Raw genomic sequence first — 13285 nt, 5'->3', positions numbered from 1 at the left:
TATTCAATTTAAGATTGAATCCTGATAGAACATATACCAGACACGTTTTCTACAAACCCTCAAAAGAAAATAATTGTGGACATCTTTGATGTTAACAAACAGAAATTTAAAGACACACGTGGGTATTTCCCAGAGTCAACAGCAATTGTAAACTAAGATTGTCATCACAGCTCACTCGGCCAACATAGCTAGTTTGCCACTTAATTTTGAATGCACACATGTCAAAAACATGACAGGAACAGGTGGGTAAAATTGAAGAGATGAAGAATAAAAACATAACATTCAAGACTTGTTACTCATTTTTTGTCGTCCATTTGAGGAGTTTGATGATAGTAAAATATTACAGATCAAGTATCATACATGCGACATTAATACTTGCTAAGTAGACTTTGTTCAGTTTTATTAATACAATGTCACTTGGTTGAAGACGTTAATATTGCGGTGGCGCCAATTTTAAATTCCAACAATTAAAACAGTTTTACAACTTTTGCTATGTTATTCTACCTTGGTTAGCAACATTCCTCCTGTTGTTAAATTCAGGAGGGACATTTTTTAAATTTACTCAGTATACGTTTTAAGCAACTCGGCCGGCACTCACCTAAGCACACTAGGCACACGTGGAGCAGCAGAAGAAGCTGCATTGTTCCCGTAATAGAACAACAAAACCAGAAACAATATTGACTTTAGTTTTAGATAGAGGAGAGATTTCAAGGTAGCTCCATGGGCGGCGAGAGCTACGGCTGTCAATTAAAGCACCTGCAATTGATATGGCTTTATCAGTTATCGCGAGATGTCGGCTGGAGTTCATCGTGATAAGGTCCCGTGTGTTGTTGTTTTTGTTGTTGTCCAATTAACGCTGATATATTGTGGTAGGCAGAGAAGAAAAAAATGCCCGTTTTATAAGTATGTTTGTTTTAAATATATGATTCGTTTGAAGTGTGTGGGACTATAATGTTTCACTGCACAGAACGTTACCGGAAGTTGTGGCGACTAATTCACTAAAACGCAAGCAGCCGAGGTAGTTTCCACAGCACCAACAAATTTGATGAAGCGGTATTACCCAGCGCCCAACAAAGACGGCTGTGTAATTCCCCTCGTTCCTTCCCTCTCCTCCCACCACACTCGTGGGTGAGAGCAAACTTTGGCCCGGGTTTGACACACGAAGCAGCGGATTCCTGTAAGGAAGTGGGCTGCACCTTAGGGGAGTGTGTCATTTTTAATGGCACACTGCACAGGGGCAAAACAAGGATGCACTTCATCAACTTCACTTCTCTCTGTATATTGGTATGTATAATTCAGTTATTACTAATCTTACCACGTGATCCTTTCAAATGATTGTGCTATTTTTTTTTCTTGCTGTAATGCAGCAAGAAAAAAATATGACATCTCGATAAAATAACGGTTGAGAACTGCCGCACACTGCATATGGGCAGAACTTACAAATCATTATGAGCAGCATGTCAGAGGCCAGACAGGACCGCTTTATCTCTTTGTTCAACTTATTTTTTGCTATCTATATCTCAGCGCTGGAGGTTATCTTTTGGTGCTATTTTGTTTAACTGTCTGCAAGCAGGATTACAAGATGCATTATTGTGAGCTGATTTTTATGAAATCTCTTAACAGTAGGATATGGCCCAACCAATGACTATTGTGTGTCAGTCTTTTATGATCTGGATTGAGAGTTTTTAAATACGTTTCAATTCCATAATCTGCCAGGCTTCCCCCTTTTGAGACTGAGCATTATTTTTGTATTATTTTCCATCAAATATAGTACGCACAATGTTATTGGTTCATGAAGTTACACTGAAACCCGTTAAGTCAGTCTTTCACAGCCTATTTTCCTCGGCTTTATTTGGAATTGGAAAAAGAAAAGAAAATCTCGTCCACAGTCAAACTGCTGTCATGAAGCATTTTTTTATGTGTATTTTATTGTATTTAACTGTACAAGCAATGTCTTAAATAATCATTTATAATACAGAACATTACATATGAAAGTCAGAAGTGTGTCTAGCTGTGGAAGAAATAATTAAGTGTCCAAAATGCTTTTACATCAAAGCGATCAAAGCAGTGCCCTACAAAAATATCTAAATCCTCACGACACTGTTAACTTAGATATGATTTTAAAACAATTCCTAATGAAGTTAGTAATTATATACAGTACTGTATGTAGGCCTAACTGAGAATGATATAGTGAAGCATGTAAACTCACTTGCCAAAATTCTGTATCTACACCCGATGTTGAATGGAATGTGTGCAACGGGGTACAAAGACCAAAAAATATTGATTGATGTTAGAGGCAATATCTTAAAATATTGAATATCTGAGATATAAAACAAACAAACAAAAAAACAATACTATGTTGGTTTCACCACAATTCTTTATGAAATGTATACCGGGTCCCGGACAAGCCTGTGCCAGTGAACTTGGGATGAACCTGGCTGAACATTCTACTGCAACTGGTTGGAATCTTCTTGCTGTTGTCGATTAACTTACCTTTTGGTGTGTTTTAGCATGACCCAAGTCAGGGTCTGGAGTTCACTCCTGCTATGTGATAAGACTTAGATTGTGATTTGAGCTCCAGTGAGGTACACTGATATTTCATGCTGTATGCTGAAGTTTCCCATTCTGCCATGAAGAATGGTTATTCCACATCCAGGTCTTCTTAAATTTTTGTGTGTACTCCCAGCCACTTGACCATTGGGCATTTGAATTTGGAGGGAGTCACCCTCCGTTTTCTGCAAACCAGCCTCATCCTCCCATCAATTCATCTTCTATCACCATTCATCCTCACTAGGTTCGCTTGTGTGCTGGTGCCTATCTCAGCTGTCTTTGGGGGGGATGCGGGGGACACGCTAAACTGGTTGCCAGCCAATCGCAAGGCACACAGCGATGAGAATTGAAAGAATATAACATGGTACCTCTGAACTGTGAGTTGGACGTGCTAACCAGTCTTTCACTGTGCTCCAAAACGGCCTCATTTAGATGGAAAAAAAAATGCCAATATCTCCCTGATTGATTGTTGGTTGACATTATGGTGTGCAACATGGTAGTTGAGTACTAAGAATTAACAGTTTGTGACATGAATGATGTCTGAATCCTTGTGATGCTTTGCATTGGAGCTTACAGTCGACTCCATTTGATGGAGAAGTCAATCCGAGGTCTTTACATCCTGGTAGCTGCTATTTTGGGCAGTCAGTTAAAATAAGCTATGATTTATGTGTGCCTATTGTTTGATATGTTCATGCATCCATTCAACTGAGTCACAGCTTCACTCACATGCAGAGAAGTGGGAAGAGGGCAATACAGGATATTCGCGTATCCTCTTGGTGCCTCAGCAAACTACACGAGTTGTGTTTCATTATTGATAACGGATGGTTTATTAACCTGCATGGCATCGGTCATTCCTATTTGAAGTTATTATGTCCTCTTGCCTTAAGTCAGGTGTGATAGGCTCAAACTCACGTGACTCAAATGAGGATGAACAGAATAGCAAAATGGAAGGATGTAATTAAATCCGTTTTATTGAAACAAGTTACTTTATTGGACGCAAGAACCGAACTGTGTTACAAATTAAAATTTTATTCAGAAAGTATTCGTCAAATTGATTGACACTTTTTACAGAAGTATTCATTTTAGGACTACAGTTATCAAATATTTTTGGCATTCAGATATCCTACCAATAATATCAATCAAATATTCAAATTCAGATAAAAAAAAGGTATTTTTACTATACACACAAGACCAAATAAGACCTTTCGACTTAATTATAAATGGCCAACCTTTATAAATTTTCTTATCCTCGGCCTTCTTGTTTTTTTGTAACCTTTAACACAAACCGTGCTTAGCAGAACTCTACATGGTAAATCTCTCCCCACAAATTTAGGTCTATGAGATGAAACTAAGACTGAAAACTCAAACAGCTGAATAATGTGTTCCGTAAGAACGGCAAATACGTCAGGCTGTCCGCATCAAAGTGTGCAGTCAAACACATCTGTTACATAGCATATATTGAGCACTCGAGCAATGCTCGCGTAGTGGCTAATTTATGCTAGAGGCAGCTCTAACAGAGCCCGAGCCACTGTTAACACTGCCAGCAGGTGCCAAATGTCAACGCCAGCATAATAAAGCAGTTTGTAAGTGCCCTGAATTGGCGAGTGAACATGATTTTGGAGCAACTTTGTGTTATTCGCATTGGGAGCAACAGTTCTAGTGGGGAGACTCAAGCTCTGACAGCACGACATGCTCTAGGAAACAACTACAAAATAAAAGTGTACAAGGCATTTCTGGGTATTTATTATTTGGTAAACTAAGGTTTATTTCGAAGTTTGCCTCATCATATTTACTTGACTGGTTTTTCTGACGTGTACCCTAATGATTGGGTTTTAGTGGAAAGAAAAAGTGCCTCGGGCACTCATTTTTTGATCCAGGGCACTCAAATTACTTGAGGACGTTCCTGCCGTTAATGTAACAATGTAACGTTAATGTGTGTGTGTGTGTGTGTGTGTGTGTGTGTGTGTGTGTGTGTGTGTGTGTGTATATATATATATATATATATATATATATATATATATATATATATATATATATATATATATATATATATATACACACTTTCTTTTGAGTAATCCATCCATTGAACTATTTGAGGTCCTGACCCCTAATCTGGTGACCAAAAGGCATCAAAGCTTCAAAATCAGTAGTATAAATTATATGGGTGGGGGCCCTGCTCCATAATTTAATGATTTGTAAATTAAGCTTCTCTGATCTTTGAATCTATAATATGTCCTTAAGGCAACTGGTATTTCTTCTCCGTAAGCAAGATAATAGCTTCTACGTGTTGTGATTTAGGTTTTGTATTAAAAAGTAAATTCATTCGCCATTCTATTGTACAAGAATATGTTTCCCAATTTGAGAATGCTGGAGGCATCAGCAGCCGTTTTGATGCAGACGCAGTGGACTGGTTTGATAAATACTCGCTAAATTGGATCCGCTTTCTTTTTTCAGGCAAAGCGGCTCAGAAAAGCAATTTGGAGGCAGTTTTTATTTGTAGCTTCTTTGGTTTTGTAGAGATCCTGCAGCTATTCCAGAGCCTGGAACAGCCCCCATTACACTCTCCCCAATCAACATCTGTTTTGTGATTAATGTCTTTATTTTCCAGTACGGCCGACTTAATAGTTTGTGATACTCTTCTAATTTAGCACATACTCTTGATGTGGACTGCTCTGAACTCATTAGAGTGCATTCCCACAGAGGAGAAAAATGGAATTCTACAAACGACAGCAACCATTGCAAACCAAAGTAGAATAAAAATACAAAAAAATATATATTATTTTTGGTCTCTCATTTTCTGTTCCTTTTTGCTTCAGTTCACTAAGTAATTAGTCAAAAGCAATTAAAAATAGATTTCTGTGAAATGAGTATCATCCACCAGCGCTCATAAGCATTGACCTGTAACTGCCGCTTTGGTGATGGATGTAATGTGCTTTGGTTCTTTCCACGTAGTCATTAATAGTGGAGGAAACCAAACACAATGGGTATCGCTAACAATGACCACTGGCCACAAAGGTCAGCGAGAAAGCGCCTTCAGTATTACTTGCAAGAGTGAGTATTGGTTCCTGATCCCATGGAAATCTCAATGACATGGTCTCAACAGAAAGCCGTCATGAGGGACTTCCACTTGAAGAGAGGTCGTTCCCATGTGTTCCTCTTTTAAAAATATCAGCCGGTGTATTGTGTTGAATACAGCTGGGGCTTTGTTTAGCAGCACGTGGAACAGCTGTGTTTTACATCTTTGTGGTGCTGGTGTGGAGTTATGATTACTTTTGGGCCTTTTGCCATGAGGAATTTACTTCCAGTGCTTGTGTGACTGTTGACTGGTAAATATTTGCTCTGCTGAAAGGTACTTGTTTTCTCCAAATTGTATAAAAAAACAATGCACCTTCTCATTCCTTTTCGTAGGAAAATCGTTTAAATATTGGCCATAGGACACAAAGGACAGGACAATGTCAAATAGCCTCCTGTTGGCAGCTGACTGTGACGGAATTCTTTGTTTTTGCTGAGCAGTGTGGGAAAAAAAAAAAAAAAAAACCCTCCTCTGCTCCTCGCACGCACCTCACGTTGCAATGTAGCCTTGCATGCATACCCTTAGACCAGTATAAACAACACAAGTAGGATTTTTTAATTTTCCACTGACTGCTTACGAGATGCTGACTCCCAGGGTGCCAAACAAGACCAATAATAGGCATCGCTGAAGCTTTCCATCATACTCTATGTCTGAACCAAAAACACAAGATTTTCTTTACACATCTCAATGAGTGAATATGGTATTTTTAACTTGGTTCCTCTCGTTCTCCCCAACAGCATTTGAAGATGATGCGATTGTTGATCCTGTGTCTGCTTCTGCCAACCGCTACTGGTGAGTTCTCATCTCTGTGCTGTTGCTGCTGATAAATATCTAATCTGCCTCCGTGTGCCGGCATGTTTTCCTCATCTGCCTACATGTAGTACTGCACGTGGAGTTTGCGCCAGGTGGAAACATAACATTAAAGTCTAATATGAACAAGTGGGTCAGTCTTAAGAACGTCACACTTAAGACTTGCAAATTGAAGTCCATTTACGATTAGGACAGGTTATAGGTCACTTATTTATTTATTTGGTGGGTGGTTGGGTGGGGTGGAGTTCATCTTTTTTTATTTTTAAATATAAAATCCTGGTATCATAAAGGGGTGTGTAAACTTTTAATATTAACTGTTTATCTGTACACGTCATGTCCATGTTTATTATTCATGAGCTAAACTGTGGTTAAAAACCTTGTATGGTTAATTAATGCCTTGTACTCCACAGTTTTTTCTGATGAGATTGAAGGGTCTGCAATTGACGGTATGTAATTTACAATACACACTTAATGTACAGTTAAAAAAAAAAAAAAAACTTTTTATTTTGCATCCATGGATTATTTGCAGATATTTTCTATTAGGGTTGGAAATCTTTGACTGACTCAAAATGTGATTAATTAACAAATTTTTTGGGTCTCCAATTAGATTCACATTTGTTTTTTGTTTTTTTTTATGATTAAATTTTATTCACAATTATTTCAATCAATAGATGTGCAAAGAATCATCATACTGCTTCCGTTTGCTTTGCAAAACAGAATATCAAAAGGAGACAAAGTGTCTTTTTTTTTTTTTTTAATTGAGTTTTGAATTGTAATGAATGCATCCTTTCCCACCCAAAAAAAAACATGTGGACAACAACTGCTACTATTTGAAGCTAGCTATAAATTTCATAGCCTTTATAGCATGGACACAGATGAATCAAAGTTTTTATCATATTGATTTTGGGACATTTTAAATTGATTCTGAATTTGGATTCTTCTTCTCCTTATTATTATTATCGTGTCCCTGTTGCTGAATGCGTGAAGCTAAGCAGGCCATTTAATATTCCTCATACTTACTAGCCAGCCAATCACAAAGCACATATAGAGATTCTCACATTCTCACCTACTCTTATTGTGCAGGACTTGATTTTCACGCTTGCTGCCTAAAAGTCAACCTTGTACCATAATCCCATGTGTCCTGCTATTGTGATACCAATTGTGATGTAAGTATAGCATCTGAATCTATTTTCTCTTCCATCCACAGGCCAGGATGATGAGGATCCATTTGAGGAAAATGGTGAGTTGATTTTCAGCTCCCAAGAGTAAATAGTGGAAGTAGGACTTTGTGTGGTGTGCGTCACAAATGCAAACAGTGTAATGGCACATGTCCAAAGGTGAGTACAGGAAGGTTGTACCCTCAGTAGTTATTGTCACAAAGCTTTGTGTACAGGTTGTTCTCCAACCTATGGGATGTGTGAACACCTTCAGTGCTGTCCACTGCCTCCAATCCCCATCAGCCATTAAGTCCTGAATAAAATCAATTAGCTCCCTATAGGGGCCTTGACTATTGTGCCAAAAGGCCAATGAACATTTCGACATCCCAGCCATCCTGCCCACAGGTCTGCTAATCAACATTGGCATTTTCATTCCCTCAGTGCGCCTCTCTGTGCCACTCCTCATTTTGTCAGTGATGGACATATGATAGAATTACAGATCTGTTCAAAGCAGCCAACTTGGAAGTAGACGCTATTTCCATGTTTATGCCTGCGGAGCCCACCACTCTCATGCTCTCAGTCTTATTTCCCTTCGCTTCGTTTGGAAATATCTCCAATATGTTTCCGTCTTGTTGACATGCCATCCAATTTGTGACGAAGGCAATAACACTATTACACTTAACTAGAGATGTAACAATTAATCGAGTAAACAATTATCAAATAAATTGATTATTTTTGGGCGATAATCAAGTAATTACTTAGAATTCAAAATTTTTAATTAAAAATTGCCAAAGGTCTCAAAATTTTAGCTTATCAACAATAAATAGGATCCGATTTCAGTACTCCTCAACAAAGCTGACTGATTAACTTTGCTTTGGATAAAAAATAAACATTTGCTTTTACTTTGCAAAACAATAATCAACATCGTTGCTTGTTTTCTGACATGTTACAGACCAAACTAGCAATAGTCATCACTGCATTTGTCCATTTTCCAAATTGTCCATTTGAAATGTCATGTTTTTTAAAACAGGGATTAGAAATAAATGTTTATTTTTTTTATTGATACATTGATTTAATGGACAAAACACTAGCATGGTTCTAGGAAGGTGTCGGTAGTAAATCTAATGTCTGTTAGTTTTTTCACACAATCAAAAAGGGAATCTGTCAGGATAAACACTCACCCTCAAACCTACAAATTCATCAGCAATCAGCAATTCAAATTATGAAAACAACTAAATATCTCAACTGTTTAACGTAAACACTGTATTGCAGACTACAAGTAATTTAGCAAACATTTTCTGCTGATTATAAGTTTTCAGTTTTTGCCAAGATACTTTTTCCGGCCCGGCCACAGGAAAGGCCCTCAGATGGTCATCAAAAAAGGATGTGTTAATGTCTCAAACTTGAAAGTCTTATTTGTTCTTTCTGCTATACACTGCAGTTTTGTTTGACTAAAGAACACTTCCACAATTGTTGAAAACAACAACAAAAAAGACAAAATGTGTGCTCAATTTGTGTTTATAACCTTAAGTAACAAGCGGCTCGTTGCAGGCTATAGAAACATAAACATCTTTCTTTGGTAACGTCGTCATGAGCTTCGGTGGTTCTGTCCACAGTATGTGCTGCTGAGGTGACAAGCCATTTCTTCTCTTTCAGAGCTTACTGAGATCCAGGACGTAAATGATTCAGGCACATTTGTTGATAAAACCAAAGGTGCGGAGGTCACAACAGGTGAGTAAACAATCCGCTGGGAAAAAGAACACTTTTTTAATTGTCAATATGTCCGTTAGCCTGAGATTGCATCTAAAATGTCACACCTTAAAGTCAAACTTGAATTTATTTCTTCCTTTAGATCAATTCACTCTAATCATCATCATTGGAGCCGTGACCGTGTTGACACTCTCAGTTGCAGCAATAGTTGGTAAGTTAGTGTTGTGTTCAAATCTCACTGTGTGAAATGAGAAGTAGTAGGGGTTTCAAGTCCACTGATGACAAATGCACTGCGAGAAAGCCTTTACAATGCTTGGCTGTAATCCTGTGCGCCATTTAAAACTGTGAACACCTAAACAAACAAGCTTCTGCAGCTCTTGACATTTTTCATTTCTCTCTTGCAGCTGTAATTTTAGTGAGACGCCGCATGCACAAACAGCAGCAGGGGTAAGGGCATAAGTTTCATTTTATTGTTCTTTCATTTATTATTATTTTTTTTATTTCAGCAGTTAAAGGGTTCCATTATAGAGAGCAGGTGCAGACTATATTAGCGTTGGATAGAGAACTCCGTGCTCCACTTTTACTCTAAGTCAACCGGCAGGTGACAGAACCAGTCTGGTGGCTAACAGTTTCCCTGCTGCCTTTGCCAAATTGCCCCACGTTATCCAACCTGGCAGCATCAACACCAGGGGAAAAAAAAACAAAGAACACTTAGGTGGCAAAATGGAACCAGCTTCCACCCATCGAGCTTGTTTGGACTTGCTAGCAATTACCAGCGCAGTCTGAGGTTGTCATGCGTCACCATTTGAACACTCCCCACCTCTTAGCTTCTCCATCTTAGCCATCAAAAAATAGCCTCAAGACGAGGAGCACTACTGTGCTGGTGTGGCCTAATCGAACAAGACCTAACCTGCTCGCCAGCTAACCTCATTATAGATGACCTTTGAAAATAGAGGGTTTGTGTGCAGCGTCTATGGCCTTCTGTTGAAAGTGTGGCTACAGCATTCAAGCAGCACAAGAACTTAAATTAGTATGTGGAAAAACAGACATCCACAAAACGTATATATTCCTTTAAATGCTTGTATACTTGCATTTGGGTCCCTTGCACAAATGCCAACAAAAAATGATTTGCAAAAACCACTGTGTGATGGAAACATCACATTTTTGTTAAATAACAGAACTACCAACCTCATAAAATAGCGAATTTAAACTTCCCTACGTTATGCAATGTTCTTCACCAAGTGGAACACAGGCTTTACTTACTCAAAGCTGTTCTTGGGGTGTTGTCCTCAGTAAAGTAACTTACAAGTCTGTAACAGGTCCACTTGTGGGCATAGCCAAAGACATCAAATTCATCTCTCTCTCTCTCTCTCTCTCTATATATATATATATATATATATATATATATATATATATATATATGCACAGAAGACCAAATAAAAGATTTCCCTCTAGTTATGAATGACCAACTTTAATCAGTTTGATAATAAACATTTATTATTATAACTACAATTTGTGTCAGGCTGTCAGCATCAAATTGTTCAGATTTATTAATGCCCATTAAACTGTTTGTAAGAAATAGTCAGACAGCAGTAGTCAATATTGGTCACTTGTGCAACTAGTGTCGTACAATACAGTGTCAACATAATTAAGTCATTTTTTAGCGCCCCGAACAGCGCTGTGTTGTTGCTATGGAGGGTCAGGACTCAGGAGCTTTGCCTCTCATGATTACTTTAATTAACTTTGGTGCCGTTGTGGCACTCTTCAGAGTGGGTCAACTTGCGGTTGCAAAGTTTAAACTCGATGCCAACAATCTTGGAGGATTTGTTGAGTTGACATTCAATTCAAGCTTTGAAGGGTTAAATTCCTCTGCAGGATTACTGGCGGCCTCCCGGGGCTGCAACGTGTGTTTGTGTGTGCGCGTTAGTCATGTTTGCTGCTGACTGATCGCACTGCTGAAAAGACGCTTAATCAGAAACCTCGGGCTTGTTGGATCAACAGACCCACCCGGGGTGATCTGTGTTTTGAGGCGATGCAGCCTCTGTGCACCTGTCAGAACTCTGTTGTTTGAGACAGCCATGCATTTCCTGAGTTCCGACACTCGGATGTTCCTCCTGCTGCTAAACGTAGAAGTAGCCTAAAAATATCGAGAAGATGACATGTTTTCTTTTGCTCCGTCTCACTTCATCTGTCTCACCCCCCCATGTTTTCTTTCTGTGTGTCACTAGGATTTACTCTGTACCTACTGAGCAGGACCAGAAAGAGGCAGTCTAATTCCTGGGAAAGTAAAATGAATTTGGATCACACACGCATGCAAGAGCGACTCACCAGGCAGTATTAGCTCATTACGAGGATAATGCTTCTTCAACAGCTCTGTGTATTGTGCCTGTAAAATCTATCAATCCATAAGTAATGCCGTGAAATACTTTTTTTTTTTTATTATTTTGTTGTCCCTGCTGTTTGTACCCTACAAATACCCAATATAGGGACACTTGGAACACATTCTAACCTTCTAACTGGATTCTTTTTTTGGGAATTCTAAATCGAAAGGCAATAAATACGGCTTAATGCTTTTTTTTTAAAGGATTTTTTGTTTTGCACTGCCAGAAGTCCCTTGGTGTTTTTATTAGCAGAAATAACCTGTGCAGTGAAAGAATATTTAATTTGCTACACGTGGTGCAGACCTATCCTTGTGAAATGATGGATGACTGAGACTAAATTTGCTAATCCAAACTGAGGCAGCTAAAACGTCCATACATGGGTCGCTTGTCTGACAGGGACTGTATTTGGCCCATTAAGACTGACTAGGCTGTGAAATAGAAGATAAAAAGTACTCAGCCATCCCCTTTTCATCAGCCACTCCAAAAAAAAGGGAACTGTCAGGACAAACACTCGCCCTCAAAGCAACAAATTCGTCGGCTGTCATGAATGAGGGTGTTATTTTTTTCTTGTTTTGTTTCGGAAACATCTCTCTTCTAAATCCACAGTTGTGCAGCTTGTGAATAGCCGTGTGACTGCAGAGAAGGCAGGTCAGTGGCTCACAATCGTTGTAGGAAAAGCCGGATGTGAAAATCTCATGAATCAAATAAAGCATAATGGATGATTGGGGAACATAGCAACAATACCCCCAGTCCGTCCACACAGAGCATGATGTTTCCCTGCTGTCGTTTTAGTGGATTATCAATCATTCTCTGCGAAGCAAAGCTTTCATTTCAGTAAGACCAAACATTGGTTATTTGGGGGGAGGACCCCGTTGTAGCAATGGTTGAATTGGATGGGGTGAGGCTTTTCAGTTTCCACTTGCCGTGTAGTGAGAGGGTCGCTGAGAACGGTATCACAAATGTAAACTGTGCGCTTTGAAAGAAAAAGGAAGCGACTTCACGTTGCCGTTACACCTCACAGCAAGTTGTTGCAGGTTCAGTGTTTCAAAAGGGACATTAGGACAAATTGGATCTCCAAAACATTTCAGTGTATTTAAAATACATTTACCGTTGAATGTTTTATTTTTTATTTTTTTTTAAACCTGTACAGAACTTCAAAGAGCAACATCTCTTTGGCGACACGGCCATCATTCAGCATGCTCCTTTTATTTTTAACCGCCATTACCTGATCTTGGTCCAGCTTGAAAAGTCTATGTCCAAATTTACAGAGAATTTTTTAAATTTAAGGTCTTGATATAAGCAGCACCCTTCTTTGTTGGAAGTATTTGGTTGGTGTGAAATATTTACCAATATGGCTGTGAGTTGAATTTGGGACTCTAGGGTAAATGCCCATGTTTATATGTACTTTTGTATGAGTTACTTTGTGTCCACATTTCAATGTGCATTTTTTTTCAGCAAGTAATTTAAGTACACAATCCTAGGAGGAGTTGGAAATGTTATGTCAGCTGCTCATCTAGACCGTGTTTAGGTCTAATATCTGTTGGAATACATCTGTATAAGCAGGTAACTGAATTGATTGTGTCATTAAATATATTTTAAAAATG

General features: G+C 38.7%; 1 protein-coding gene and 1 pseudogene across 3 annotated transcripts in view; one reads left to right on the top strand and one right to left on the bottom strand.

The window, feature by feature from the left end:
* LOC148426739 (IgGFc-binding protein-like) overlaps nucleotides 1-709 on the bottom strand; it is a 17036-nt pseudogene extending 16327 nt beyond the window's left edge.
* LOC148426738 (uncharacterized) overlaps nucleotides 1-13285 on the top strand; it is a 14365-nt gene extending 1080 nt beyond the window's left edge. Inside the window, exons 1-8 of one of the 3 annotated variants that reach the window (XM_088409703.1) lie at nucleotides 807-1284; nucleotides 6361-6415; nucleotides 6844-6879; nucleotides 7641-7673; nucleotides 9247-9321; nucleotides 9443-9511; nucleotides 9705-9747; nucleotides 11529-13285. In XM_088409703.1, coding sequence (XP_088265829.1) covers nucleotides 1249-1284; nucleotides 6361-6415; nucleotides 6844-6879; nucleotides 7641-7673; nucleotides 9247-9321; nucleotides 9443-9511; nucleotides 9705-9747; nucleotides 11529-11574 — 393 coding nt within the window. In that variant the 5' untranslated portion in view covers nucleotides 807-1248 and the 3' untranslated portion in view covers nucleotides 11575-13285. Of the gene's footprint in view, nucleotides 1-806; nucleotides 1285-1470; nucleotides 1593-6360; nucleotides 6416-6843; nucleotides 6880-7640; nucleotides 7674-9246; nucleotides 9322-9442; nucleotides 9512-9704; nucleotides 9748-11528 lie in introns of those variants that run through there. The other 2 variants (XM_088409705.1, XM_088409704.1) reach the window with 2 other exon arrangements.

The sequence above is a fragment of the Hippichthys cyanospilos genome, chromosome 3 (genome assembly GCF_059441005.1).
Source record: "Hippichthys cyanospilos isolate Australia breed blue-spotted pipefish chromosome 3, RoL_Hcya_1.0, whole genome shotgun sequence".
NCBI classification, from domain to species: domain Eukaryota; kingdom Metazoa; phylum Chordata; class Actinopteri; order Syngnathiformes; family Syngnathidae; genus Hippichthys; species Hippichthys cyanospilos.
Note: the sequence above shows the minus strand (reverse complement) of the source record. Positions and strands in the feature narration are given on the sequence as shown.